At 37.6% G+C, this 27,143-nt stretch overlaps 1 protein-coding gene across 1 annotated transcript in view; it reads left to right on the top strand.

Moving 5' to 3' along the window:
- The window catches only part of HSD17B12 (hydroxysteroid 17-beta dehydrogenase 12), a 167,831-nt gene that overhangs the window by 111,259 nt on the left and 29,429 nt on the right, over nt 1-27,143 (top strand). The window contains exons 5-6 of the mRNA XM_023215816.3: nt 16,280-16,344; nt 17,189-17,233. Coding sequence (XP_023071584.1) covers nt 16,280-16,344; nt 17,189-17,233 — 110 coding nt within the window. The remainder of the gene's footprint in view (nt 1-16,279; nt 16,345-17,188; nt 17,234-27,143) is intronic.

The following is a 27,143-nucleotide window of genomic DNA, read 5'->3' as shown; positions in this document are numbered from 1 at the left end:
GTAGACACGCTGGTAAACTCAAGTTTTGGTTTTTGGAACTTTGTGGAATTTATCCCCCCCAATTTTTTGATTTGTCTCTTTTCTCCCCAACATTTTTGACCCGCTGTTGGTTGAATCCATAAATGTGGAGCTCACAGATAATAGGACTGATGGTAGTTATAATGCGATAATCCTTTAAGGTGGATGGTGCTGACTCATTTCCATACAGTTGAGGAAATGAAGGCTTAGAATAGTTTATTCAGCCTTTTGTTCACTATTACCCCCCTGAGAAGACTTTTTAGAGATTTCTCCTAATCTAACTCTCATGAAATTTTAATACCACAAATACACTGTATATCCAGTTATGTACTATATGTATATCTCTGCTTTATAAAAAAAAAAAAAAATACAAATAAGATTCCCACTCCACCCTGACCAAGTTTCATCTGCTCTGTGGAGCTCTGCTCCAGTTGAAAACGGATTGTTTAGAAGGGAAGGCACATAAAGATTGAGTGATTCAGCTGGGGTTCAGTCTTGTATTTTTTTTTTCTTATGCCCCTTTTTGTTACATCTCAGCTACCTTGCTCTTATTACCAGAAACAGGTGCTTTTATTTGGATAACCAGAATATTGAACGTTATTATGGAAACAATTCAGAAAATTGCAAGGAAAAAGAAAGGGCTTTGTTAACTTTCCCACCACTCTTTGAGAGTCATTTCTAGAAAGAAACAGGGCATCTAGTTCCGAAAAAAAACTAAACTTCCTCATTAAATCTGTTTATCCCACTACCAAAATTGGTGAGAACCAACTAATTGCCATTGTTTGTTTAGTTGGGCTATAACAGTCAGATAAATTAAGAAAAATTTTTAAAACATTTTCTAACATTTCTATAGTCATAAAGACCCCACCTGCCTTCCTCATTCTATAAAAGAATGGTCATTTACATAATTTCCATAATAGATAAGACAATTATTAAAAATCAATTAACCAAGTATGGCCCCACATACTACTGTTGCACCTGGGGTTAACCGTGGCTTTCACATGCTATCCTTTCCCAGCTCCTGCCTGGTCCATATCACACATCACCATGCCCTGTATCCTGACACTACTATTCCCTCACTTATAGGAAGACCAGTAGGCAAAAATGAATGAGAACACAGGTCTGGTTTTTGCCTTTGTGTCTGCATGTTCTTAAATATACATATTGCTGGGAGTCCTTCACAATTTCCTCTTCCTTAGCCTAGATCTGACATACATAAAGCACCACTGACATCTGTAAAAAATCTTGACTTCCTCAGCTTGTATCTGGAATACATAAGTCACCACTAACATCTGTAAAAATCCAAATCAGCAATCGTAACTTATGGTTAGTATGGAAGCTGTCTTACTTCATCCTAACCTCCTTTCAAACTGGCGGTGGACTAGGGGATAAAGGCTAGTTTAGGCTGGAAGGGAGTTTGAGAATCCCTAATGAAAAGAGACTGAGGGAGAAAATCTTACTGCTTCTCTTGAACTTGTGCTCTTAGAGAATGACTGACTTTCAGAAATAGTTAAATTCATCACAATTGTGTTTAGTTTTACATAAACTTTAGCTGCTTTTCACAGAAACTGCAGATGCTCTGGGACTATGGCATTGGCATTGGAAAACGTTGGGCATCAGGTTGCTGCAGGGCTGGAGGGTTGCACAAGGAACTCTTTAGCTGTTCTTTCCTGCCCCCTATATGAAAAAGCTTCAATATGAGTTTAGGCCTGATAGATCTGTTGAGGATGAGCATACAGGACACATGGTCTCTAAACACTTTTCCCCTGTTTCTAGAATCCTAGCACTTGTATCAATACATAAGCACTGATATTTAGACATAAGGACTGATATTTTCCCAGGCCTCATACACTAATGAACCATTGTTTTGATAGCCTAGTTCCTTAGTAAGTTGCTGTGAGTTAACAATTTGTACCCCTCCACATTCATTCATTCATTCTTTCATCAATCAGTGAACTAGAGATACAACAATGAACAAGAAAGCTATACTGGACTGGGCACGGTGGCTCACACCTGTTATTCCAGCACTTTGGGAGGCCAAGGCAAGCGGATCACCTGAGGTCAGGAGTTTGAGACCAACCTGGCTAACATGACGAAACCCCATCTCTACTAAAAATACAAAAGTTAGCTGGGCAGGGTGGCGCACATCTGTAGTTCCACCTACTCGGGAGGCTGAGACAGGAGAATCTCTTGAACCCGGGAGACAGAGGTTGCAGTGAGCTGAGATCGCGCCATTGCACTCCAGCCTGGGTGACAGAGTGAGACTCTGTCTCAAAAAAAAAAGGAAAGCTATACTGCATTATTTATGTAGTATAATGTTCTAATAAGAAAAATAATTATCTATGGGATAAGTGTTTTGAGTAGGGAAGAACAAGGTGTAATAAGAGTATATGGGGGACAGGGGAGTTGATACAGGGAAAAATAATAGTAGCTTGGCCTAGCCAGTGGAGTAGGAAAGAGAAGGATTCCAGAAACATTTATAAAGGAAGTAGATGAAGCAAGACTTTGTAAGAGATTCCAAGTGGGAAGGAGAAGAGAGAATTTATGAATGACTTTCAGGTTCTGGCTTGAGCATCTGCATCAACACTGCCATTTACTAAAATGGAGAATACCTTGAGGAGCCTTTTGGGGAGTCAAGATCATTTAAAACTGGAAGTCTGGGGTTCCTCTAAGATGTCTAAGTTGGCTTGTTAAGTTGATAGTTGGAGATATATATATGTGTGTGTGTGTGTGTGTGTGTGTATTTATATGTATATATGTATCCAGCTTTCAGTAGAGCTCTGTTCTACAGATACAGTTTGGTGATTAGTCATCTATGAGTAGTAATTGCATTGAAACAGTGGGCCTGGAGATCATCCAAGGAGAATGGAGAGAATATAAAGAGAAAACTGAAGACAGAGCTCTTTTGAGTTTCCTTCCTTCTCATCAAAGGCTGCCTAGAATAGATAGCATGAAGCAGGGGATAGTTTTCTGCATGAACTCAGCACTGTTCAATAGAAATGTAACACAAGCCACATAGTAATTTTAGCTTTTCTAATAGCCACATTTTTTTTTAAAGTAAAAAGAAACAGATGAAGTTAATTTTTTTTTTTTTTTTGAGATGGAGTCTTGCTCTGTTGCCCAGGCTGGAGTGCAGTGGCACGATCTTGGCTCACTGCAAGCTCTGCCTCTTGGATTCACGCCATTCTCCTGCCTCAGCCTCCCAAGTAGCTGGAACTACAGGCGCCCGCCACCACACCCGGCTAATTTTTTGTATTTTTAGTAAAGACAGGGTTTCATCGTGATAGCCAGGATGGTCTCAATCTCCTGACCTTGTGATCTGCTCGCCTCGGCCTCCCAAAGTGCTGAGATTACAGGTGAGCCACTGCGCCTGGCCCAGATGAAGTTAATTTTTATGTATTTTATTTTAGCCTACTATATCTAAAATATTCTTATTTCAATATATAATCAATACAAGAAAATTTTAAAATATTTTGCATTCTTTTTTAATACTAAGTCTTTGAAATCTAGTATATGTTTTCCACTTAACAGCATATCTCAATTCAGACTAGCCACACTTTTCAGTGCTCAGTAGCTACGTGTGGCCAGTGGTTACTGTATTTGACATCTCAACTCTAGTTCACCTTGGCCATCTCTCATCCTCAGTTTGTATGAGAGAATTGTAAGTATAATTTCTTGATTTTTCTTAGCATTTAGCAGTGGTTCTCAACCAAGGACAATTTTGCAGTGTATGACAATGTTCTGAAACATTTCTGATTGTCTTTCTTGGCTAGGGGAGGGTAGTTCTACTGTTCCCTAGTGGGTAAAGGTCAAGGATGCTACTAAACATCCTATAATGTGTATAGGACAGCCTCCCACAGCAAAGAATGATCCGTCCAAAATATCAGTAGTGCTGAGGTTGAGAAACCCTGCTTTAAAGTTATACTGTCCTTAAGCAGTTCAGATTGGATACTTATTGAAAGATACTCACACAACTTTGATTTTGATTTCTAGTTGATTGCAAATCAATAATAAAAATAATTATAGCTAATGTTTACATAATCCTTTAAAGTATATAGCTGAACTTTTGCATACATTATCTCATTAGCTGGGCTGTAAGTTTAGTTTTCTTCCTACTCTACCACAAATGTCTCCTTAATCATAAGATTTATCTAATTATTATTGGCATTTATTAGCAAATATTTTATACTTGGATTGTAATTTTAATTTCTCAAGATTTTTGATGGAACTATTAAAATACTTCTGTGAGTTAAATTTTATTACTAGGTCATATTTCAACTCCATTCTTATGGTTCTTTCACTAGTGTGGGTATAACCCTCTAGAACTTGTTGTGAGGAGGTCTGATATGTATGTTTTCTTACTCTTACGATTACCTGAATTTCTAGCTCCATCAACTTTCTTCTCTCCTTCCTCCCCATCCAGATCCCACATACTCTCACCTCTGTTTAGTAAGGGCAAAATAACTTAGTCTCCTTCCTCTGCTTATGCAATTCTCACTTTTATAACATTCCCTAAAATATTCTATGTATAGATTGATTTCTAGTAAGACCTAGGAATCCATATTAAGTCATAGGAAGGAATTTTTTTCTACCAAGTTTTAATGAAACTAGTAAGGATAATAAGAAAAATAAATCACCAGGGAACACCCCATTTGTTTGAATAGTGTTAAGCACCAAACAGTCAGTGCTTAATAAAGAAAATTAATATTTTCAGAATTACAAAGGAAAATGCTAAAACCCTTAGTCGTGAAAGAAACATTAAGTTTTCAGTAAGATAAGTGGAAAGAAAGCAGCCATGAATTGTGAGAATTTATCCTGAAAGGTCACTGTAACTTGATGAGACTATAAATGCTTAAGGTTGAGAAGTTAGATTCTTAACTCTGTTATGTAAAAAAACTAAGCATCTACTGTCTTCTTTCAGGCAAATGCCAAGAAATACAGATTTCAGAAAGCTTATAAAACTTTGGCTGTTTAGAGAAAATGACATCCTTACTGCTTTGAATAAGCAAACAATTGGTTAACAAAGTGTGATTGCTGTAATGCTTACTTGATTCCTTAGGAGAGACTCTCATGTGTGCTCCAGATTGGTTTGGAGGACTATGCACAATACATCTCAGGGAGGCGTAATTTACCAAGGCCAAAGGAGTAGGCTTGGATTTGAAGTATGCCACAGACAATACTTTTTTCAAATTCCACTACTATGACTTTTTTAACTTTGTGAGATTCTGTATTATAGAAGGAGAAAGAAAGGTCCTCTTGGAAAAATATACTTAGTTTGCGATTCATTTAAAAAATCAACCAAAGCTTTATTCAAGCTTTTAATGCATTCTAGACAAGAATTTCCCCATGCCAGATGCTCTCAAGGCCTTCTCTGCCCATAGTGTTAATAGTGTATACAAGTTGTAGCATCAAGAGAATCAGCTGGTACAAGATGACCTGTGTTGCCCTACTGGCTTAGTGCATTCAGGACTTTTGTCATCCGTCGACTTTTTTGATTCTTTCCATACGCATTGCTCATAATTTTAAGAAGCCTCATTTTAACAACAACAACATGTGTAGATAGTAAAGGTCAGTTGATTGCAGAGAATCACTGATTGCCAAAGCTGGAATAGAACTTATTGTTCTCTTGTCTTCCTGTGCCCTTTATAAGTGAACACTTGCTCCGCTAATGTTCTTGGTGAATTATTTTTTAATTAGTGTCCTTCCTTTTTCAACTGAATGCAAACTCTTTGTTATCCTTCCCTGTGCAACCACTTTCCTCATTAAACCTTGTGGATTTGGGGAAGCAATTGTGTTCATTTTTCTCCCGAAAACCTGATGTTTCCCAGAAGGTTCTGGGATAGACAATAGTTGAATATAAATATTTTATTTACTAAACTAAAAGATAGTTTGAGCAAAGATACCCATCAGAGTTAAGATCAGAGTAACTCTGTCTCTGTGTATACTTACATTTTCAAAGTTTCTTAACAAAAGACCCAGGAGTATTATTAGCTACTTGGGGAAAGGACTAGTTAGCTTCCAAATGGCAAACTCCCAGTTAATTGGTTTGGGATCCAGAGATGGCTTCCTCATAATTCAGTCCCCAGAGAAGCAAAGGAAGAGGAATAGATGTAGGCCTAGGAGAGAGAACCAAAGCACTACAGGAACAGTGCTGAGAAAAACTTTTCTAGGATTGCTTGGAAGGAAGGGAAATGGAGCATACTAGGAGTTTATGCAGCTTTCTGCTCCCTGTTGATTAAGGAAGTCACAAATAAAAGAGTCTTATTTCTTTAGAGGCTTTAGAAATGCTACAGATTCTCTTCTTGCTGTTCTCAGTGTTACAAATCATTTTAAATTGCTCTCATTCGAAGTGTAAATACCTCTAAAGGGCTAATGGCACCTGTCATTTAATTCTTATTGGAACTAGTATATTCAGTTTATTCCTTGTCTACTTGTTGCTGGGTCAGTTGGCTATTTTAGTTAGTGAAAGACATGGAAAAGTCATTTTAAAATGGAGAACGATAGTCTTAAAAAAGGAAACTATGTGGTAGGTTGATAATCAGCGGGGTGCAGAGATGTAGGCACACAAAAGGACAAAATAAAATTATGTTGAGAGAGCACCAAAGGTAAACTTCATGTAGTTAGAATTATTATCCCCTACCCCCCACCCTTTTTTTCTGTAGCCCAGTATATGAGGATCAGGCTTAAGAAAGAGCAGATGCTATTATTCTAGGTGTGTAGGAAAGGGTTACAGGAGGATCATGGGATGATAGTTTGGGGAAAGGGCAGGATATAACTTTTGTGCTTTCTAAGGGTATAAAACACTTCCAAAACTTCCCTTTTGTAATACTGCAATCACATTTTGTTGCTAACCACCCAGAGTTACTGCAGACTCCATAGGTTCAGGAACACAGCCCCCAACAAAACTGCCCTCACTTCACCTGCTAGCCACAAGTTTGGAGATCTTCAGACTATCTGCACTTTTGATAAACTGGCTACAAATTTGTGGGTTCCTATGACACCCTCAGGTTCAATAATTAGCTAGAGTGATTCCTGGAACTCAGGCAAGCACTCTACTCATGATCTTATAGTTTTATTATGATGGATAAAAGTCAGGATTAGTCAAATGAAGAGACACCACAGGGCAAGGTCTGGGGGCAGTCCCCAACACAGAGTTTGTAAGCCCTGTCCTGGTGGAGTCAGGACACCTTACCATCCAGGCACATCCTTGTGTTCAGCCACCAGGAAGCTCTACCGGGCTTCAGTTTTTATTGGGGGTTTCATTATGCAAGTAGGCATGATTGATTGAATCACTGGCCATGTGGTTTAACTTGATCTCCAATCCTCCTCTCTTTTCTTTAGGTTGGGCTGGCTTAAAGCCCCAGCCCTCTAGTCACAGAGTTGGTCTTTCTGGTGTTCAACCCCCATCCTGGGTCGTGTTGATTCCACTACTGAGTATATATCAAGAGGGAAGAAAATCAATATATCGAAGAGATATCTGCACTCTATGTTTATTGCAGCACTATTCACAGTAGCCAAAATATGGAATCAACCTAACAGTCTATCAGCAGGTGAATGGATAAAGAAAATATAGTATATGTACACAATAGAATATTATTCAGCCATGAAAAAAAAAAACTGGAAATCCTGTCATTTGCAGGAACATGATGGAACTGGAGGCTATTATGTTAACTGAAATAAACCACGCCCAGAAAGGCAAATATCACATGTTCTCACTCATATGCGTGAGCTTAAAAAGTAGATCTCATGAAGATAGAGAGTACGTTGGTGGTTACCAAAGGCTAGAAATGGTGGGGTGGGAATAAAGAGAGGTTGATTAATGGGTACAATTGTATAATTAGATGGAAGAAATAAGGCCTGGGTTAGATCATTAGGACGACTATAATCCATTGTATATTTCAAAATTGCTGGAAGAGAATAATTCAAATGTTCCTAGCAAAAGAAAAGATAAAGATTTAAGGTTATAAATATCCCAGTTACCCTGATTTGATTATATGAATGTACCAAATTATCACGTGTACCCTGAAAACTTGTACATTTATCAGTTTTAAAAATAAAAACACAGATGGGATCCAAGGGCCTGCCATGAATAAAAAAGACACTCTCATCAGGAAATTGTGGTTTAGAACCTCCATCCTATTAACAAAAATCAGACAAAATGTTAACTGTACAGTACCATTTCTTTCCTTTTTGTTGATTGATTCATTCAATCAACTGTATACTAATTCATTAAACAAGTAAAATTCCAGAGCTGTAACAGTAGACAAAAGGAACACTGTTTCTGCTTTTCTGGAAGATAGCCATGGAACAAGTGGTGGGAACGTGTTGCATGTAATGAAGGAGTATGTTACTGAGAAAGCTAAGGGTGTCACAGATAGTATCCCTGAGAAAGTCATATTTAAATGGAAACCTCAAGGCTGAATAATACTGGGAGAATAGACATGGGAAGGGTTTCCAGGTGGAGGAAACGGCATGTACAAAAGGCCTAAGGTGAATGTGCTTGGTGTGTCGGTAGAACTGACAAAAGCCCTGTGAATCCAGAGCAGAGGTTTCAAAGGGGACAGTAGCAAGAGATGATTCTGGGGATTAAGCAGACCCAGATCATGAAAGTCTGAGAAAAGCAAGACCATAAGTTTCGTACAATGGGAAACCATTTTAGAATTGTAAGCATGACTTGACAACATATTAGAATTTTAGAGAGATTCTGACTCCCACATGGAACAAGACAAGAATTGATAGGAGGAGGCCAGTAAGACTATTTCAGCAGTGAGACATGAGATGATGATAGTTTACATTAGGAGGATAGCAGAAGTGAAATGACGAAGAGGGGTGTTTAGGAAATAGAAATAGCACCAATTTCTCATGAGGGTCCTCATCGGAGGTCTTGAGTGAAGAAGAAGGAGGAGGAGGAGGAGGAGGAGGAGGAAAGTAGAAGAATGGTTTTGTGTTTTTTAAATCATTATTGCTGACATGTATTGAGCACTCTTTCATGCCAGCCACCATGGTAATGAATTTCATTTAATCCTCAACAACCCTATAAGGTAGATATTGGTATTTCTATGCCCGTTTTACAGAGAAGAAACAGTTACAGAGTTAAACATTGTCCAGAATTAGATGACTAGCAGTTAGCAACTTCCAGGTTCTGACTTGAGCGACAGGGTACATTTCCCTAAGACAAGAAACCCTGGATCGGGAGCAAAGTCTGTTGAGAAAAATGATGATTTCACTTTGGGATATGTTAAGCTTAAGAGAGTGGTGAGAAAGCCAAGTAGGGATTCAAGTAGTTGAGTCGCTGAGCACACATGCCCTTCCTTGCTAGAAGGGAACCTTCTTCATGTTAAATGTTGAAGAAGCCTGGTGTAGACAATCATGGCAAACAGAATAGGTGCATGGATTTTTTTTTTTTTTTTTAATGTGCTAGGAGACTCATCAGGAACATTATCAGACTAAGTATAGTGCCTTGTAGTTCCATTAGATATGTTGGCTGAGATTGGATTTGTAAAGTGAGCATAGGACTTTTAGAATTCATGTTTATTTCCGTTTACTTGAAAACCACTCGCTAATGGTATTAATTAAAGCAGAACCTTTTACTTAAAACTGGGTAATTAGCTCTGTTATTTCAGAAATATAAATAGAACTGTAAGTCATGAAATTGATGAATGTTCTTCCCACCAGCTAACATTTAACTACCAACCTCATGTCATCTTTCTTCATTCCCTCTTCCAATTTTATGTATAGCAAATCTTACCTAGTTTTGTAATGAAGATCATGTAGCAATTTATAATTAAACAGTGGAAGTGAAATGTTCTGTTGTTGCTTCTGATTCAGTCTTAATTTTTCAATTTCTGATTAAAGCACTGCAAATTTAAAGTCTTGTAAACTCTCTTTTATTTGGAAATTGCTACTCACAAATGTATGAAAACTGTAAAGTTTGCAAAATGTTTTACATGGTGTTCCAAATATCATCTGTCAGAGTATGAACATGTGCTAGCTAAAGCAATATGTTAAATAAGGCAAAGATGGAATTTACTTTGCATCACTTTCCAAACTCTCTCTATAGGCTGTAAGAGTGGATCTAATTGAATGAAATAAAGAGGGTAGAGGAGCAATGAGGATAAATGTAATCAGTATAAATAGCAGCAGCTCTGGTTAACTGATGCCGAGTCCACTCTCTCAGAAGGACCTCTCCACTTTGATGCTGGTCATATGTAATAAAAGCAGTGTACTTTGGGCTTGGGCACAAAATAGGAGTTGGATAAAGTTTTGTTGAATAAATGACCATGCAACAATAACAACTCTTCGTCTTCCATTTATTAACATATTACTATGTCCCAGGCATTGGGTTAAAGATTGTATGTGTATGATCTCATTTAATTCTTAAATTACTATCCCCATTTTGTGTCTAAGGACAATGAGGCAATCACTAGTCTCTTGTTAGGAGCTGGTAGTAGTGGAGCTGGGACTGAAACCTGGTTCTGTTAGGACTCTGGGGTCTGTACTCTTTTAGCTCAAAAATGTAACACAGGAAGTTTCCCCCACTTATGGTATATACACTGTTAGTAAAGTGTCCGTTTTAAAAATTCAGTTTGTTTTGAAATATAGTGAGGTAGCAGCATTTTTAAAATCTCTTTTCATTTAACTCTGAGTGCTAGAACTGGATTAGCATTTATAACCACAAATGTTACTGAAATATAAACTTTCTGCTTTGATACAATGAGAAGGAAACAGGAGGGGATACTTTGCATTATTTGATGTATGTTGGGAAGCCCGGCCATTAGGCAACATATTTGTTAACCACCTTAATTTCCTATATCTCTGATTAATCTGGAAAAAGTAGCAGGTTGAAGGTGATCTGTAGAGGGCTACCTGTATCTGTTAGAATTGTTTGTTCAAATGGATTTTTAATTTCTAGTAATTTATTGTTGTTTGCTCCTCTCTCACGCCCAACCCAGATACCAAAAATCTAATTTTCTGATGACATCATTTTATCTCTATAGCAGCTGGCTTTGAGAGAGGATTCTAAGTTCAGTGAGATCAGCAGCAAACGAACTTAGAAGAAACAGAAATCTTGTAAATATTCTTTTTTTTAAGAATGTGAAATTTGGAAATGATTTTTAAAGCCGTATAATTTAGAAATTATATATATATGTGTGTGTGTGTGTGTGTGTGTGTGTGTGTGTGTGTGTGTGTGTGTGTAAAATTCAGAATTACTCCGTGGATTTCCTGTGTCTTTAAAATGCAACACACAATGATATTAGTGTTTTTTGAGGTTCTGGATGGGGGCTGAGGAGAGCGTAGCTAAGCATGGCCTCTGTCAGTTCTTCTTTGCAAGGATCGACTCTTAAGAGGATGGCTCCTCTGCCCTCCACCACCTTTTCTTTCCACTTCCTTTGGTGTTATTCTTAGTCTGTTTTCACCTGTTCTCTGCCTGCCTCATCTCTTCTGTTGAGCTCTTCCCAGTCTTAGACCTCTAGTCAGAAACCAGTGGGAAAGATTTTGTTGCTGTCCAACACCCTACAGTGACTGGGATGGTGGTGGGAATTCCGTGATGACATAGATATCTATTGTTTCCTGAGAGACATCATGTGTTGTTACACAATAAAAAGGTTTTTCAGGTCACTGAAAAAAATGTTTAAATCTGTCTCTGGCGCCTCACTTGAAGAATTCAAGAAAACTCACTAATAAACATGTTTAATGCTAATTTAAGACACAACCATTTAGAAGGGATTTTCAACTATCTGAATAATGTTGGAACAACATGTGCCATTGTTTGGTTTGGCGAATCTTATAATGAATCCTGTAATATGTAAAGATGGCATCGCGTGAACCCATTCTTAATGAGATTAAATTATAATGGGAGTATTTCCATCCTTCACTCCTACTCAAAGCCTGTTCTTTCTCTTCCTTTTGCAATTCCCTGAAAGCTTTTTGCCTGCTGTTTGGTTATTGCTGCCACCTGACGTCTCAAAATAAAATTGCAGTGGGTTTGCTTTTTCTAAAAGATTCGCACTGTTCTGCATTTTATGGAAATAAGTATTTGAGAGCAACAGTTTTTTCTCTATATTCCTAAATAAGAGCATTCTGAAGTGATTCCCTGTGGTAGGGAGATCATGCATATCATTCATTCCACAAGCAAAAGGTGGAACTAATAGTGCAGGAGGGAATGTAGGATCCTAATCCCTAGAATAGGACAAATTGCCATTGTGACCTTGGTGTGTACTTCACCTCATAAAATTGGACTCAGCGCTCTTAACAGCCTTATTCTGGCTTTAACGTTGTTTTATTGTGTGTACTTTTTTAATAAAAGCATAGCCCTTCTCCACGATACTATTTATTTTTTTGGACTAAAGTTCTCAGTGTTGAACAGGTTTTCTCTTTTTTTTTTTTTTAACTGATACATACTATTTCTACATATTTATAGGGTACATGTGATATTTTATTACATGCAGAGAATAAGTAATGCCCATGTCAGGATGGCTGAAGTATTTATCACTTTGAGTATCATTTCTATGTGTTGGGAACATTAAAAGTCCTCTCTTCTTGCCATTTTGAAATATACAATACATTGTTGTTAACTATAGTCACCCTACTCTGCTATTGAACATTAAAACTTATTCCTTCTATCTAACTATATGTACCCACTAACCATCCTCTCTTCATCCCTCACCCACCCACACACACCTGCCCCACCTTCTGGTATCTATTATTCTACTCTACCTCCATGAGACCAACTTTTTTTTAGCTCCCACATACGAATGAGAACATGCAATATTTGTCTTTCTGTGCCTGGCTTATCTCACTTAACACAGTGACCTCCAGTTCCATCCATGTTGCTATAAATTACAGGATTTTATTCTTTTTGTGGCCAAATAGTATTTTATTGTGTATATATACCACATTTTTCTTTATCCATTTATTTGTTGATGGACACTTAAGTCAATTCCTTACCTTTGCTGTTGTGAATGGTGCTGCAATAAACATGGGGGTGCAGGTATCTATTTGATATACTGATTTATTTTCCTTTGGATAAATACTAGTAGTGGGATTGTTGGATCATATGATAGTTCTATTTTTAATATTTTGAGAAACCTCTATACTGTTTTCCATAGTGGCTATACTAATTTACATTCCCACCAACAGTGGATAAGAATTCCGCTTTCTCTGCATCCTTGCCAGCATCTGTTATTTTTTGACTTTTTAATAACAGCTACTCTAACTGAGGTAAGATGATATCTCATTGTCATTTGGATTTGGATTTCTGTGATGATTGGTGGTGGTGAGCAGTTTTTCATTTATCTGCTGGCCATTGGTATGTCTTCTTTTGAGAAATATCTATCCACATCCTCGGCCCACTTTTTAATAAATTTACTTGTTTTTTAAACTCTTCAGTTGTTTGAGTTCTTTGTATATTCTAGATATTAGTCCCTTGTCAGATGGATAGTTTGCAAATATATTCTCCGATTCAACAGGTTGTCTCTTCACTCTGTTGATTATTTCCTTTGCTGTGCAGAAGCTTTTTGGTTGAATATGTTTTCTTATAGAGCTGTGTTAAATAGATGTTCACATTTTCATTGTTTGCATAGATAGCTTTGATAGCTTTCCTTTGCTCAATTATCAGAGACACAGCTGAAGACTCTGTTTTTTTTTCAGATTTTTTTTTTTTTTTTTGAGACAGAGTCCCGCTCTGTCACCCAGGCTGGAATGCAGTGGCGTGATCTCGGCTCACTGCAACCTTCATCTCCTGGGTTCAAGCAATTCTCCTGCCTCAGCCTCCCAAGTAGCTGGGACTACAGGCACATGCCACCGTGCCTGGCTAATTTTTTGTATTTTTAGTAGAGACGGGGTTTCACCCGTCTAGACCATGTTAGCCAGGATGGTCTAGATCTCCTGACCTCGTGATCTGCCCGCCTTGGTCTCCCAAAGTGCTGGGATTACAGGCATGAGCCACCACGCCCAGCGACTCTCTATTGTTAATACAGCCATAACCAGAATAACACTTCTCTACTTGCTTAGTTATTCAGGGACTTCCTTTGCTTAACTTTGTACTTATAGTACATGTTAAGATTACAAAGTCAACTGTGCTGCTTGCAAAGTTCGTAGATTTTTTTTTTAAAAAGATGAAATCTGGATTTTAAAAGATTTATAATTACACTGTTCAATTTTCTTTTACATTTTGAAATATAGCATTAATATTCTCATAGGCTAGAGGGAAATCTGAAGAAAGTTTTCTTGATATGGAGAGTGAAGGGAGATAGTTTACTGTATGTCATGAAATTTTTAAAAATTCTGATGAATATTACAACTTGGCAAAGCCTTTCCTGGAAGATTCTGTTATCTTAAACTGATGTAAAGAATATTTTGTTTATGTGCAATATTTTAACAGATATTTTGGGTTTTGCTGTTTCTTTTAGTCGTATTGTAAATTATTCATCCTTTGTAATTCTGTAAGTGGTTAAAGCAAAGTCAAGTGAACATGAAACCTTACCTTCAACTAGTTTTGGCCTAATTGTTAACAGATCTTTTATAGAATTGAATCTTGGGATGCCTGGTAGGTAGAGAACCTATTGAATAAAATAAAAATGGATTTGGACCTTCTGTTATTAATTATGTTTAGATACTATCCCTATTCAGATGAGTATGAATCCTAATTTAATAAAGTTTGCTTTGTCATTGTCTTTTGCTTACATATTTTCTGACAAGTTTCAGTGGGATTGTTGTAAAATCTTGTGACTTACAGCCTCAAGTGATTGGCTTATAATTAAATATGAAACCCTTACTGAGTTCCTTTGAAACTATTAATTTTGTTAGACTATTGGAAAGTTATTGTTACTACTATCAGATTTATCTGGCATATTTCTTTATAGGCTGTAACAGACTGATCATAATGTCATCATCTGCTTGCAACTGAAATTTCTCTTTTTTAAATACTTCATAATTTTATTAAACATTGCTATGAGATTTTTGCTTATTATTCAGTTTTTGGTTGTTTTTTTTTTTTTTTTTTTTTCTGAATTGAATACTGAATAAAGGTGTATGAAGGTTTTAACATAGTGGTTAAAAGCCTAGTCTCTGAAGCCAAATTTCCTGAGTTTGAATCCTGGCCTACTTTGCTCTATCACCTTGGGCAATTTATTTAACTGCTGTGAACTTCAGTTTCCTACATGTCAGAGGAAAATAATAATAGGAACTACCTAATAGGGTTGTTGTGATGATTAAGTGTAGATAGGCAGATAGATAGATCATCTATCTCATGAGTTACTTATTTAGTTAAAATAAATTCTAAGATATTTTATTTATTGATTGATACCTGCAAATATTCCTTATTCTGGGATTGTCTTTGTCTTTCTAGGTCTAGGGAAAACCATAGGATATTCGAGTATTAAAATATTACGTCTACATATATATAGGTTTAATCATATCTTGTCAATTGTCTTATAGCCCCAACTTTAGGTGATTGGGAAGGCAAGGGGGTGTGGTAAAAGAAAAATTAAGACATGACCTCAACTTTTGACAGATGGTTTATTGGAGACATTTAGTCTGACCTACTCCCTTGGCCACCAGAAAGAAGCCTTCCCTCACTTTCCAGTTGAAGTCAGGCTCTGCGGAAAAGGCTCCCATGGCACTCTGCTCTGTCATGAAATAATTGTTTGTTTCTTTCTTTTCCTACTAGATTGTATGCTCCATGATGCCAACATTTTCCCCCCCACTTTTTAAAGTTCCTAGCACATGTCTTACTCAAAAGTGTATGGCACATATTTGTTGAATTATTAAATGAACTCATTCTGGAGCAGAACAAAATGTGATGCGTATTGTACATGACTCATCCCAAATCACATGTTTTCTGAAAACTGTTATAACTAGAACTCAAGTTTCCAGTATCCTGGATAATGGTACTCTCCACTCGTTCTACTACACTCTTAAAATTTAAGGTCTAGAGAAGAGTTACGTAATATCTCCAAAAACAGTATGATAGATGCAGAATATACAAATCCCAAAGGGCTATGGAAAGTGAGAGGCAAGTATAAGTTCTGTCAGTTGCTGGATGGTAAGTACAGGAAGGTTTAATGAAGGAAGAGACATTTCAGTTGGACTTTTAAGGATAGATTTTGGATAGAAAGGTGTGGAAAAGGTTACTCTAGCCATAAACAGTATTTTATATAATTATATATATATATTAGTCTTGATATCTTTAATGTCATTATTTTAATAAATCTTTAAAATATACATATGTTACTCAGCTAATGATCTTGTTCTATTTCAGTGAACAACGTGGGAATGTCGTATGAGTATCCTGAATACTTTTTGGATGTTCCTGACTTGGACAATGTAAGCCTTTCTTTATATATCATGGTACCAACAAGAATGCATGCAGGTATTGGTATAATGATTCACACTGTGACACTGGAGTCCAGCTGCCTGTGGTTCACACCCTGGCTCTTCTGCTTACTACCTGAGTTCCCTGGGTATGGGCCTAGCCATGCTTAGTCTCAGTTTCCTTGCTCATAAAATGGGCAGCTTCATAGGGATATTAGAAGGATGGAATGAGAAAATATTTATCACCTCACTTATACAGTGCTAGATTCAAATAATAGCTCTAGTTTTGTTATTAGTCTTATTTTTGTTTGTGTTATATCAAAATAGCTCTGTTTTAAGTTTTAGGATTCTAAACATCAACTTAAAAATTGCAAATATGTTAATATACAGCACCATAATTGATTCAGGTAAACCAGCTCTACCAAAATGAAAGTGACATCCTTGATGCATGCATAAGCCTTTACTGAAAACGAGAAAAGCATATCATTGAAGGACTATGTAAAATTTTTAAAATTATTGAAAATCCTAGGTTCGGTGATTTCTATGCTCCATACTAGCAGAAAGGAGATTGCAAAGTATTCTATTTATTTTAGATTTAATGTGTTGTTTTGCTTCCAGATTTTACTTGCACATATACTTTGGATTCTGCATGTTAGCATCACTTATCACCTTAGTTAGGAAAATATAACACTGGGAGTAAAATAAAATTTGCCTCTCTACCCCAGCTCTTGTCATTTTTCCAAAATCTCTGCAATATCTGGAGAAATATTTAATGCTTCTCTAGATTGCCTAAGTAGATATTTAATAGGGTCACTTTCATCATCAAGTATATATAAAATTCTCAATTTTTTTGCAGGTGATCAAGAAAATGATAAATATTAATATTCTTTCTGTTTGTAAGGTAAGCAGACTCGTTATAAAGATGTCATCCTTTTTTGGTTCTTTCTATTTAAAAACACTGACATAATCAGCTTGTTCACCTGCATCTACTCTTGTTTAGATGCAGATACATGTATTCCAGATAAAAGTGGTCTATTAACTTATTTCTTCAGAAAGTATAAAGAACTGAAGACCAAGCAGGTGCTTGTATGATTTGACTTTTCACTTATTATTATTTTATTTAATTATTTAATTTTTTATTTCCATAGTTTATTGGGGAACAGGTGATGTTTGGTTACATGAGTAAGTTCTTTAGTGGTGATTTGTGAGATTTTGGTGCACCCATCACTTGAGCAGTAAACTCTGCACACAATTTGTAGTCTTTTATCCCTTACCCGCTTCCCATCCTTTTCCCCTGAATCCCCGAAGTCCATTGTATCATACTTAGGCCTTTGCATCCTAGTAGCTTAGCTCCCTCTTATGAGTGAGAACACAGGATGTTGGTTTTTCATTCCTGAGTTACATCACTTAGAATAGTAGTCTCCAGTCTCATCCAAGTTGCTATAAATGCCATTAATTCATTCCTTTTTATGACTGAGTAGTATTCCATCATGTATATGTATATATATGCCATATATATATATTATATATATATACATATATATACCTCACAGTTTCTTTCTCCACTTATTGATTGATGGGCATTTGGGTTGGGTCCACACTTTTGCAATTGTGAATTGTGCTGCTATAAACTTGCATGTGCAAGTATCTTTTTTGTATAATGACTTCTTTTCCTCTGTGAAAACACCCACTAGTGAGATTGCCAGAACAAATGGTAGTTCTACTTTTGATTCTTTAAGGAATCGCCACACTGTTTTCCATAGTGGTTGTACTAGTTTACATTCCCACCAGCAGTGTCTGAGTGTTCCCTGTTCACTGCATCCATGCCAACACCTATTATTTTTTGATTTTTTAATTACTGCCATTCTTGCAGGAGTAAGGTGGTATGGCATTGTGGTTTTGGTTTGTATTTCCCTGATCATTAGTGATGCTGAGCATATTTTCATATGTTTGTTGGCCATTTGCATATGTCTTTTGAGAATTGTCTATTCATATCCTTAGCCCACTTTTTGATGGGATTATTTGTTTTTTTTCTTGCTAATTTGTTTGAGTTCATTGTAGGTTCTGGATATTAGTCCTTTGTCAGATGCATAGATTGTGAAAATTTTCTCCCATTCTGTGGGTTGTCTGTTTACTCTGCTGATGTTCCTTTTGCCATGCAGAAGAGTTTAATGAATGAAGTCCTAGCTATTTATTTTTGTTTTTATTGCATTTGCTTTTGGGTTCTTGGTCATGAAATCCTTGCCTAAGTCAATGTCTAGAAGGGTTTTTCCAATGATATCTTCTAGAATTTTTATAGTTTCAGGTCTTAAATTTAAGTCCTTGATTCACCTTGAGTTGATTTTTGTATAAGGTGATAGACGGGGATCCAGTTTCATTCTTCTACATGTGGCTTGCCAATTATCCCAGCACCATTTGTTAAATAGGGTGTCTTTCTCCACGTTATGTTTTTATTTGCTTTATTGAAGATCAGTGGGCTGTAAGTGTTTGGCTTTATTTCTGGGTTCTCTATTCTGTTCAGTTGGTCTATGTGCCTATTTTTATACCAGTACCATGCTGTTTGGTGACTATGGCGTTACAGTGTAGTTTGAAATCAGGTAATGTGATGCCTCCAGATTTGTTCTTTTTGCATAGTCTTTTTTTTTTTCTTTTTTCTTTTTTTTTGGTTATGTGGACTTTCTTTTGGTTCCATATGAATTTTAGGATTGTTTCTTCTAGTTCTGTGAAGAATGACGGTGGTATTTTGATGGGAATTTCATTGAATTTGTAGATTGCTTTTGGCAGTATGGTCATTTTCACAATATTGATTCTACCCATCCATGATCATGGGATGTGTTTCCATTTGTTTGTGTCATCTATGATTTCTTTCAGCAGTGTTTTGTAGTTTATTAAATGCTTTTTGTTTATTAAATGCCTTCTATATGCAAGCACTGTGGTAGGTATTGGGACTACAAAAACTTAGGCTGGTGACTTATTCTTACAAAGACTTAATCCACACGCAATTTGTCACTGATAAATTGTTTCCATTTTGTCTTCCCCATGGTTCTTTTCAGTTGAGGAACTTAAATGTTGTGATAAAGCATTGTATGGGGAATATGGAACTATAAAGTAATGGGTGTGATTTTTAATAGTCACTCATAATAACTTGTCTGGTTGCTAGTTGCTAAGCACGTGTTATAGTCATGTCACATGTATGTGCCAACAAAAAACAACAAGCCAATACCTGCCAAAAGAAGGAATACTTAGCAAGTATGAGCATCTCAACACCTTTTTTTCTTATATTGTATTAGTAACTTTAAAAATATACTGTACCTTGGTTATACATACCACCAGAACAGTGAAAAAAAATTGCCTGAGGCAGAATTTTCATGGGCAGTATCAGATACTTGAAATTTGAACATACTCATAGAAAGCCAAATCCATTTTCAATAACTCATATATACTAGTTTAAGGAAATTCAAAACATGTTTAACTTTGTTGTTATTAGCCAAGTTTTTTTCTCATGTAAGATTCAGTTTAAGTGAGGTAAACTAATTACAAGTGGACCTGTGAGTGAGTCTGGAGCAAGACTCTCATGCACAAAATTGATGCTTTTAAAACATGGCTAATAGGAATATATCTAATAGTCCCAAGATCATTTTAAGGGCTCTCAAAATGTTACTGTTGTTCTTAAACTCAGAGCTGATACAGATTTTAATAATATGTGGAACTATGACTTTATTTTTTAGCAAGCAAAAGTTTTTGATCAAAGTTAATATCACTTCTAGTCTACAACTTATATATTTTATAATTTTTGCCTTTTGAAATGACCAATGTGTACTATTATTTTGATATACCTTTTCTGGTACATTTGGCCAAGTGCTTGAAAATAATAAGTGTTAAAAACAATGTACATGTGTTTCATAATATCTTGTGCTGAGTTAATGATAAAATATGTTTGTTTCAGTTTTATTTTCTAGAATTGTTAAAACTAATTTCAGAGTAGTCTTCTGATAATTTTAACGCCTCTGTCAGATAAACCATGTAAGCCATTTACTTTAGATCCATTAGTATTTTCTTTTATAACCTCCTGCTTGTCTACACTTACATGTTTGTATACTCTTATGGTGTAAAACCCTGGCCTCTTCTGTCTCTATGAACATGCCATCCCTTGGCTTGCAGTCTGCAGAAAACTAATGATAGAAAGCCAAGGTCCTGGCCTTAATCTGTGAGAATCAGTCATCCTGCTGTGCTTCATGGTCACAGACTTTATCCTTCATGCAGCATCTGAGCACAGATCAGCATGTTCAGTGGTCATCACGGTGAGTCTCTGCTTAAAGACCAAATGGGGGAAAGTATGGATAAAACAGCACAAATCGAAGAGCACCATAGAGTAACTTTCAGTGTTTTAAATATAATGACGAAATAAAAATGAGATATGATTTTTAATATCTTGACAAATGATAAAATGCTTCTCCCACCTCTTCATCCTTCCTCTTCTTCATTCTTTATTGACATTGGCATATATACTTGTTCCCATGAAATGATTTAGTGGAGACAAATGCTAATTTATTAAATACTTGCATGCCATATTGATGGTAAATATCATTGGCAGAACTGGATATCTACTTACAATTTTTATACATAAGCTTTATTTTGCAAACCTCATCCCATTTAAAAAGCACTAAGGGAGTTTGCTATTTAAAGCACTTCTTCATGGAGCCAAATAAGCATCCCTTTATTCATCTTTAGTATGAATCTGAATTTTCCTGTTCCTTTGTGAAATGTACGTCTAATAGAAAACAAATCAAAACTCTCAAGGTATGGAATCAATGGATCATGGAATTAATACCATCTGGAGGCTTAGCCAATTAGTTTTTGTTGTACTATATGCAGAATCAATGTAGTTGACATCTCTGAGCACAGTTGACTGGTGACCATTCAGATATGGAAATGGCTTGACTGGAGCAGTGGGAGGTGAGTGATGTGCAGTGGCTAACCAGCAGGTAAGAAGAGGAAGTTAGGGCATGATTGTGCAAGTCCTTGAGTGCTGTGCTCAACAGGCTAGAGAGCCACAGAAAGCCTTCAAGCAGATGTAAGGTGTGATCTGCTCTATGTTTTAGAAAGGCAGTTCTAATGGCAGAGTGACATGGTAATAGGTGTTTTATGATGCATGTGTTTTTCTTATTTTTACTGAGAGAAAGGCATTCACCTTGACGAAATTTTGTGTGTAACGCTCCCAGGTTTAGGGGTCTTTGATGCTGCTGTGATTTGCCCTATAATATATTTGGATGAATTACACCTATTGTTCTTTAGTTGACTGTGTTACGTTGCCAGGGACAGGGCCACATTTTCAGTAGCAATGGCTGTTTGGAGCCCTGGGGTAACTTAAAAGAAGATGAAAATTGGTGCAGCTACAGAATCTCCAAAGGTTTTATTGTGGCTGGACATCAGGGGAACTGGGGCATGGATGTCTGCAGCCTAACGCCACAATGACTTTCTCAGAAAAGACCTGTATAAGGAAGAGAACAACCTCTTCTCACCATCAATGTTGGGCCAGGTTTTATCTCCTCACTAAACTACATGACAGGGAATAACTGGCTGAGGAGTGTTCCAGGAGAGATTGGTGAAATCAGCTTGGCCTTGTGACTTTGGGCTTGTGTCCCTACTTTGGAGATGTTTGCTGAGAAGGGCCCCAGCATCTTATTGTAACGTCTGTAGTGTGCCATGAACATTGAATTACCTGGCTTTACACTCCTTCAGATCCACATATTTATGTTCTGGATCAGTAGGTCAGATGATTGTAAAACTCCATGTTGTAAAAGTTCCATGTTTCAATAGAGGAATGAAAGAAGTGAAATATCCTGAGACCAAAGAAATTGCTGGTCACCACCAGATAAAATGGTAGTGATGTGGCCAGAAAAATATTGGGGAAGAAATATTAATCAGAAAGTTTTGACTATAGACCCTTGATGTTTAATCATAAGCAGTTCTTCCAGGCCACTTAGTTCTCCAGTTTTATCTGATGGTTTTACTTTTTGATCTTGTCCAGTATTTTGAGTTTATTCCTTTCTTCCCTCTCAGTGGCTCACTTCAATGGGCTTTCCCTTTACGAGGGATGTTTCCAAGCCTTGTTGCCTGCTTTTCCAGTTTTACTCTTAAATCCTTCAGGGATAAATTTAGTCTTGTTCCTGTTCCCTGCCTGCATACAGTTACCTGATGTAGAAACTCTGTATGTAGGTAACCAACATGGCAGGTAGATCAGTCTCAAACTGTAAGAGAAGTCCTACTAGACAGGGCTTTCTTCTGATTGCACATGCTCTGTGACTAAAATCTAAGATACATCTTATTTCTCATCAAGAGCAACGACCTTTATCCCAGAAATGGTGGAGTTTAGAGACAATTGAACCTCAAGACATTGAACCACACTTTTCTAAAAATAGTTCTAGTTTCATACCTGGAGGGATTTCCATCCCAGAATACTGAGAGAGTTTGCAAATGAAATTATTAGACCACTATTGATTGCTATTAGAGAAATCACAGAGAATGGGAGAAGTGCTGCAACTCCAGAGGCAGACAAATGTAGGTTTCATTTCAAACAGGGTGTACACTGAGCTTCACATCAGTCCCAAGACAGGTTCTAAAACAAATATTGTGCCGTTTGTTTCTGATTTTAGATCACTTGTTTTAACAGCCACCAAATTTGGGGTTGCCTTACTTTTCTGGGTCAGATTATTCTTTAATTCTTTTATTCACAATTTTCAGACCTCAAGAGACCCTAGACTCTTCACTCCTTTTCAGATAAGCACTGCCCAAACAGTATTACCTGAACTGCCTGTGGCGCCTATGGAAAGGTGGGAAAACCATTCCTTCAGGTGATGCTGGACTGTAAAACTGCTGCTGCACTTAGTGAATGAGGTGGAAGCTAGAGAATGGCCCTGCCTACAGCTGAACCTCTGAGGAAATGTCCAGGCCACCATTCTGACAAATAGAGAGGATGTTCTGACCTTCTTTATTACCTTTTTCTTAGAGCAGAGAAGAAAACGGATGGGGGTGCAGCCCAAAGTGAAATATATTAACAGCCTCCACATATTGTGAAATACTGTTGTGTTTTGTTGTTTGCTTTATTTGGGAATGGGGAAGAGCATCTCAAGCAGGGGTTATATATTAATTTCTTTTTACTTTTTTAAGTCAATTTGAGATTTAATATTTTTATATTAATTTAATTTTTTACTTTTTGGGGGGGGTCAGTATAATACTTAAAACAGAGGCTTGTCATTTAGTTCTTCCTTCATCAGACATTCAACCAAGATAGGGGCTTGAAACCATTTCTTATTAGGGGTGGGTGTGGGTAGGGTGCCTTTCTGAACCCTCCGGAGTGTCACATGCCCACTGCATGTCTTCCATTCACTGAGCATTTCATTTTTAGACTTTCTTTCTTTTTTTTTTTTTTTTTTGTGTGTGTGTGTTTTTCTTTTTTTAAGACAGGGTCTCACTCTGTCACCCAGGATGGAGTGCAGTGACACTATCATAGCTCACTGTAACCTCAAACTACTGGGCTCAAGCGATCCTCTTGCCTTAGCATCCTGAGTAGCTGGGACTACAGGCATGCACCACCATGCCTAGCTAATTTTTAAATTTTTTATAGAGATGGAGACTTGCTATGTTGCCCAAGGCTGGACTGGAATTCCTGGCCTCAAGCAATCCTCCTGCCTCAGCTTCCCAAAGTACTGGGATTACTGGTGTGAGTCACCATGCCTGGACTAGAGTTTTTCTTAGATTGAGTCTCTTTTTCAGTTTAGAGCCTCTCTACAGATTGTAAACACCATGAGGGTTGGTATCATGTCCTTTTCCTTTCCTGCTGAATCCTACCCTGGGCCTCACATATGTCAGGTGCACAACACATTTTTTTTTTTTTTATTCTAAGAAATAATAAATGAATGCTTTTTTTAAAACTGAAAATTCTAGTTTTAGTTCAGGTTCTTTTGGAATAAGGGTCACACTGATTTTATGTAGCTCTAGAAGGTTGAACTTGAATTATTCGATATTTATACTAAAGTACATTGTGAGAACGTCCTAATCTTTGAATCTGCCAGAAGTGGAAGAGGCCGAAGGTGAGTATGCTGGGTCAGAGGTTGTAAACTGTTGGTCTGTGTGCCAGATGTGGCTGACAAACACATTTTGACTGGCTCAGATTTCAAAATTAGGAAATTTTACACCCAGATTTCTAACTTCTCTTGGGAAAAATCTGAAAATTGGGTAACACAGACCTGAATTACTACATGACACCAAGTGACTAGAGCTGAGTAGCTTTTGGATATATGCAGTTAGTTAGGCCTACAGCTCTATAGATTGCCACAGTCCCCACCAGTCCCTATTGTTTGACTTCTCTCACTCATTGACATTACCTCTCCAACCCTTTTAGGCACTGGAGTTTGGGTTCTTCTGTTCCAGGTGACTCCAAGTGTCCAATCTATTCAAACGAATAACTGCTTGGAGAAATTGAAGGATTAGAATGACATCGACTAAATTAATCTTTTCTGTCTTAGTCCCTTTGGACTGCTCTAACAAAATGCCTTAGACTGGGTAGTTTATAAAGAGCATAAACTTATTTCTCAGAGTTCTGGAGGCTGGGAAGTCTAAGATCAGTGCCCCACCAGGTTTGGTGTCGGGTGAGGACCCCCATTCTTCATAGATGGAGCCTTCTTGCCATGTCCTCATGTGGCAGAAGAGGCACACAAGTTCCCTCGGGCCTCTTTTATAAGGGCACCAATCCCATGTGTGAGGGTGGAACCCTCATGATGTAATCATTTCTCAAAGGCCCCACCCTCCTCTTAATGTCACCATGTTGGGGATTAGGTTTCAACATACAAATTTTGGAGGGGCAGGGGTCGGGCGCAGCGGCTCACGCCTGTAAGGCTGAGGCGGGTGGATCACTTGAGCCCAGGAGTTTGAGACCAGCCTGGCCAACATGGTGAAACCCCATCTCGGCCAAAAATAGAAAATTTAGCTGGGCATGGTGGCATGCGCCTGTAATCCCAGCTACTCAGGAGGCTGAGGCAGGAGGATCACTTGAGCCCAGGAGTTCGTGACCAGCCTGGTCAATATGGCGAAACCCTGTCTCTACCAAAGGTAAAAAAATTAGCCGAGGGTGGTGGCTCACACCTGTAGTCCTAGCTACTCAGGAGGCTGAGGCAGGAGGATTGCTTGAACCCAGGAGGCAGAGGTTGCAGTGAGCCAAGATCGTGCCACTGGACTCCAGCCTGGCTGGCAGAGCAAGACCCTGTCTCAAAAAAAAAAAAAAAAAAAATTTGGAGACGGGGGACACAAACATTTAGACTATAGCATCTTCTACCCCATGATTCTCTGAAATAAGAGTATGAGGCCCTTTGCATGGTTTTTGAAAATATATTTTTTCCTTTTTATACCACAGTGTATTCATTGTATGTCACTTAGCCAGAAGTGCCTTATGCGATGCACTGCCCATGGAGTAGATGATAAAAGTTTAGATGAATGGACAGATGGGTGAAAAGCACAGAAACATTTGTTTTTTTCACCTGGATTTGCCTCTGACATGTGACACAATGCCAGTAGGGGGAGCCCTCTATTAATTTGAAAATCCGTGAGACCAGTCTCCGTTCAGCAGTCTAATTGTATTTAATTTAGGGATTATGTTAAGGATGCATCCCAGCACCCTGCCTCAAGAATTTAACAGCATTAGGAGCATGATAAATTATGGGAAGGAGAGTAAAACCCTCACCACTGATCTCCATCCACGGCTTTTCTAGATGAAGGCGTTCCAAGTTAATAGCTAGTCTTAATTCATTTTGAAATTAGTTATCATTATGTTCCTTAAAAAATTCCAAATTATTGGATACATTTAGTCCTTAGAGTGTCATAGTAACGGGCTGCTTCAGGCATAACTACGAAATGATGGTTTTGCCAAAAGGCATGATAACCACTCTGCATTGTTTTCTTCTTTCAAAAATGAGGGAATAGTTATAGATTGGTACTGATGTTCTTTTCAGCTCCAAAGGAAGCTAGGTTATAGGATAAACGCCTTATATACGAATGAAAATGAAAAATCTCTGAGAACTTTAGAAAGTATTTTCTCCTCCCCAAACCTGTCACTTGTGAGATGTTAGCTTATTTTGGAAAAATTTAGGTATTGGAAGCTCTTAGCATAGTATAGTATGTGAAACTTAGAACTGTGTATGATGGTATACGCGTTTTTGTTGTTGTTGTTGTTTTTTTGAGACGGTGTCTCAGTCTATTGCCCAGGCTGGAGTGCTGTGGCGCGATCTCGGCTCACGCAAGCTCCGCCTCCCGGGTTCACGTCATTCTCCTGCCTCAGCCTCCCGAGTAGCTGGGACTATAGGCACCCACCACCACGCCCGGCTAATTTTTTTTAATTTTTAGTAGAGATGGGGTTTCACCGTCTTCGCCAGGATGGTCTCAATCTCCTGACCTTGTGATCTGCCCGCCTCGGCCTCCCAAAGTGCTGGGATTACAGGCGAGAGCCACCGCGCCCGGCTGGTATATCCATTCTTTTTAAAAATTCTGTTTAGAGTTTATAAATTATGGCTTTGGAATCATTATTAATTGACATGGAGCTCTTTGTTCTGAAAAGTTCTTTTTCTTTTGATAAATTAATGTAGATCAAAACATATTTATTACAAAAGGAAAAATTTTGTTTTGAATGATACAGTGTTGAATTTAAGGTTAAGTAATATGGGGCTGGGAAAATGGCAAGGGGGGGCTCTTAACTTTCACAAAAACTTAACATTAATATAAAGGAAAACCAAATAATACTTGGAGATCTCAAAGCACTT

Source organism: Piliocolobus tephrosceles, chromosome 13 (assembly GCF_002776525.5).
Source record: "Piliocolobus tephrosceles isolate RC106 chromosome 13, ASM277652v3, whole genome shotgun sequence".
In the NCBI taxonomy this organism is placed as follows: domain Eukaryota; kingdom Metazoa; phylum Chordata; class Mammalia; order Primates; family Cercopithecidae; genus Piliocolobus; species Piliocolobus tephrosceles.
The sequence above is the reverse complement of the archived record's forward strand: the minus strand, read 5'-3'. Positions and strand labels throughout refer to the sequence as shown.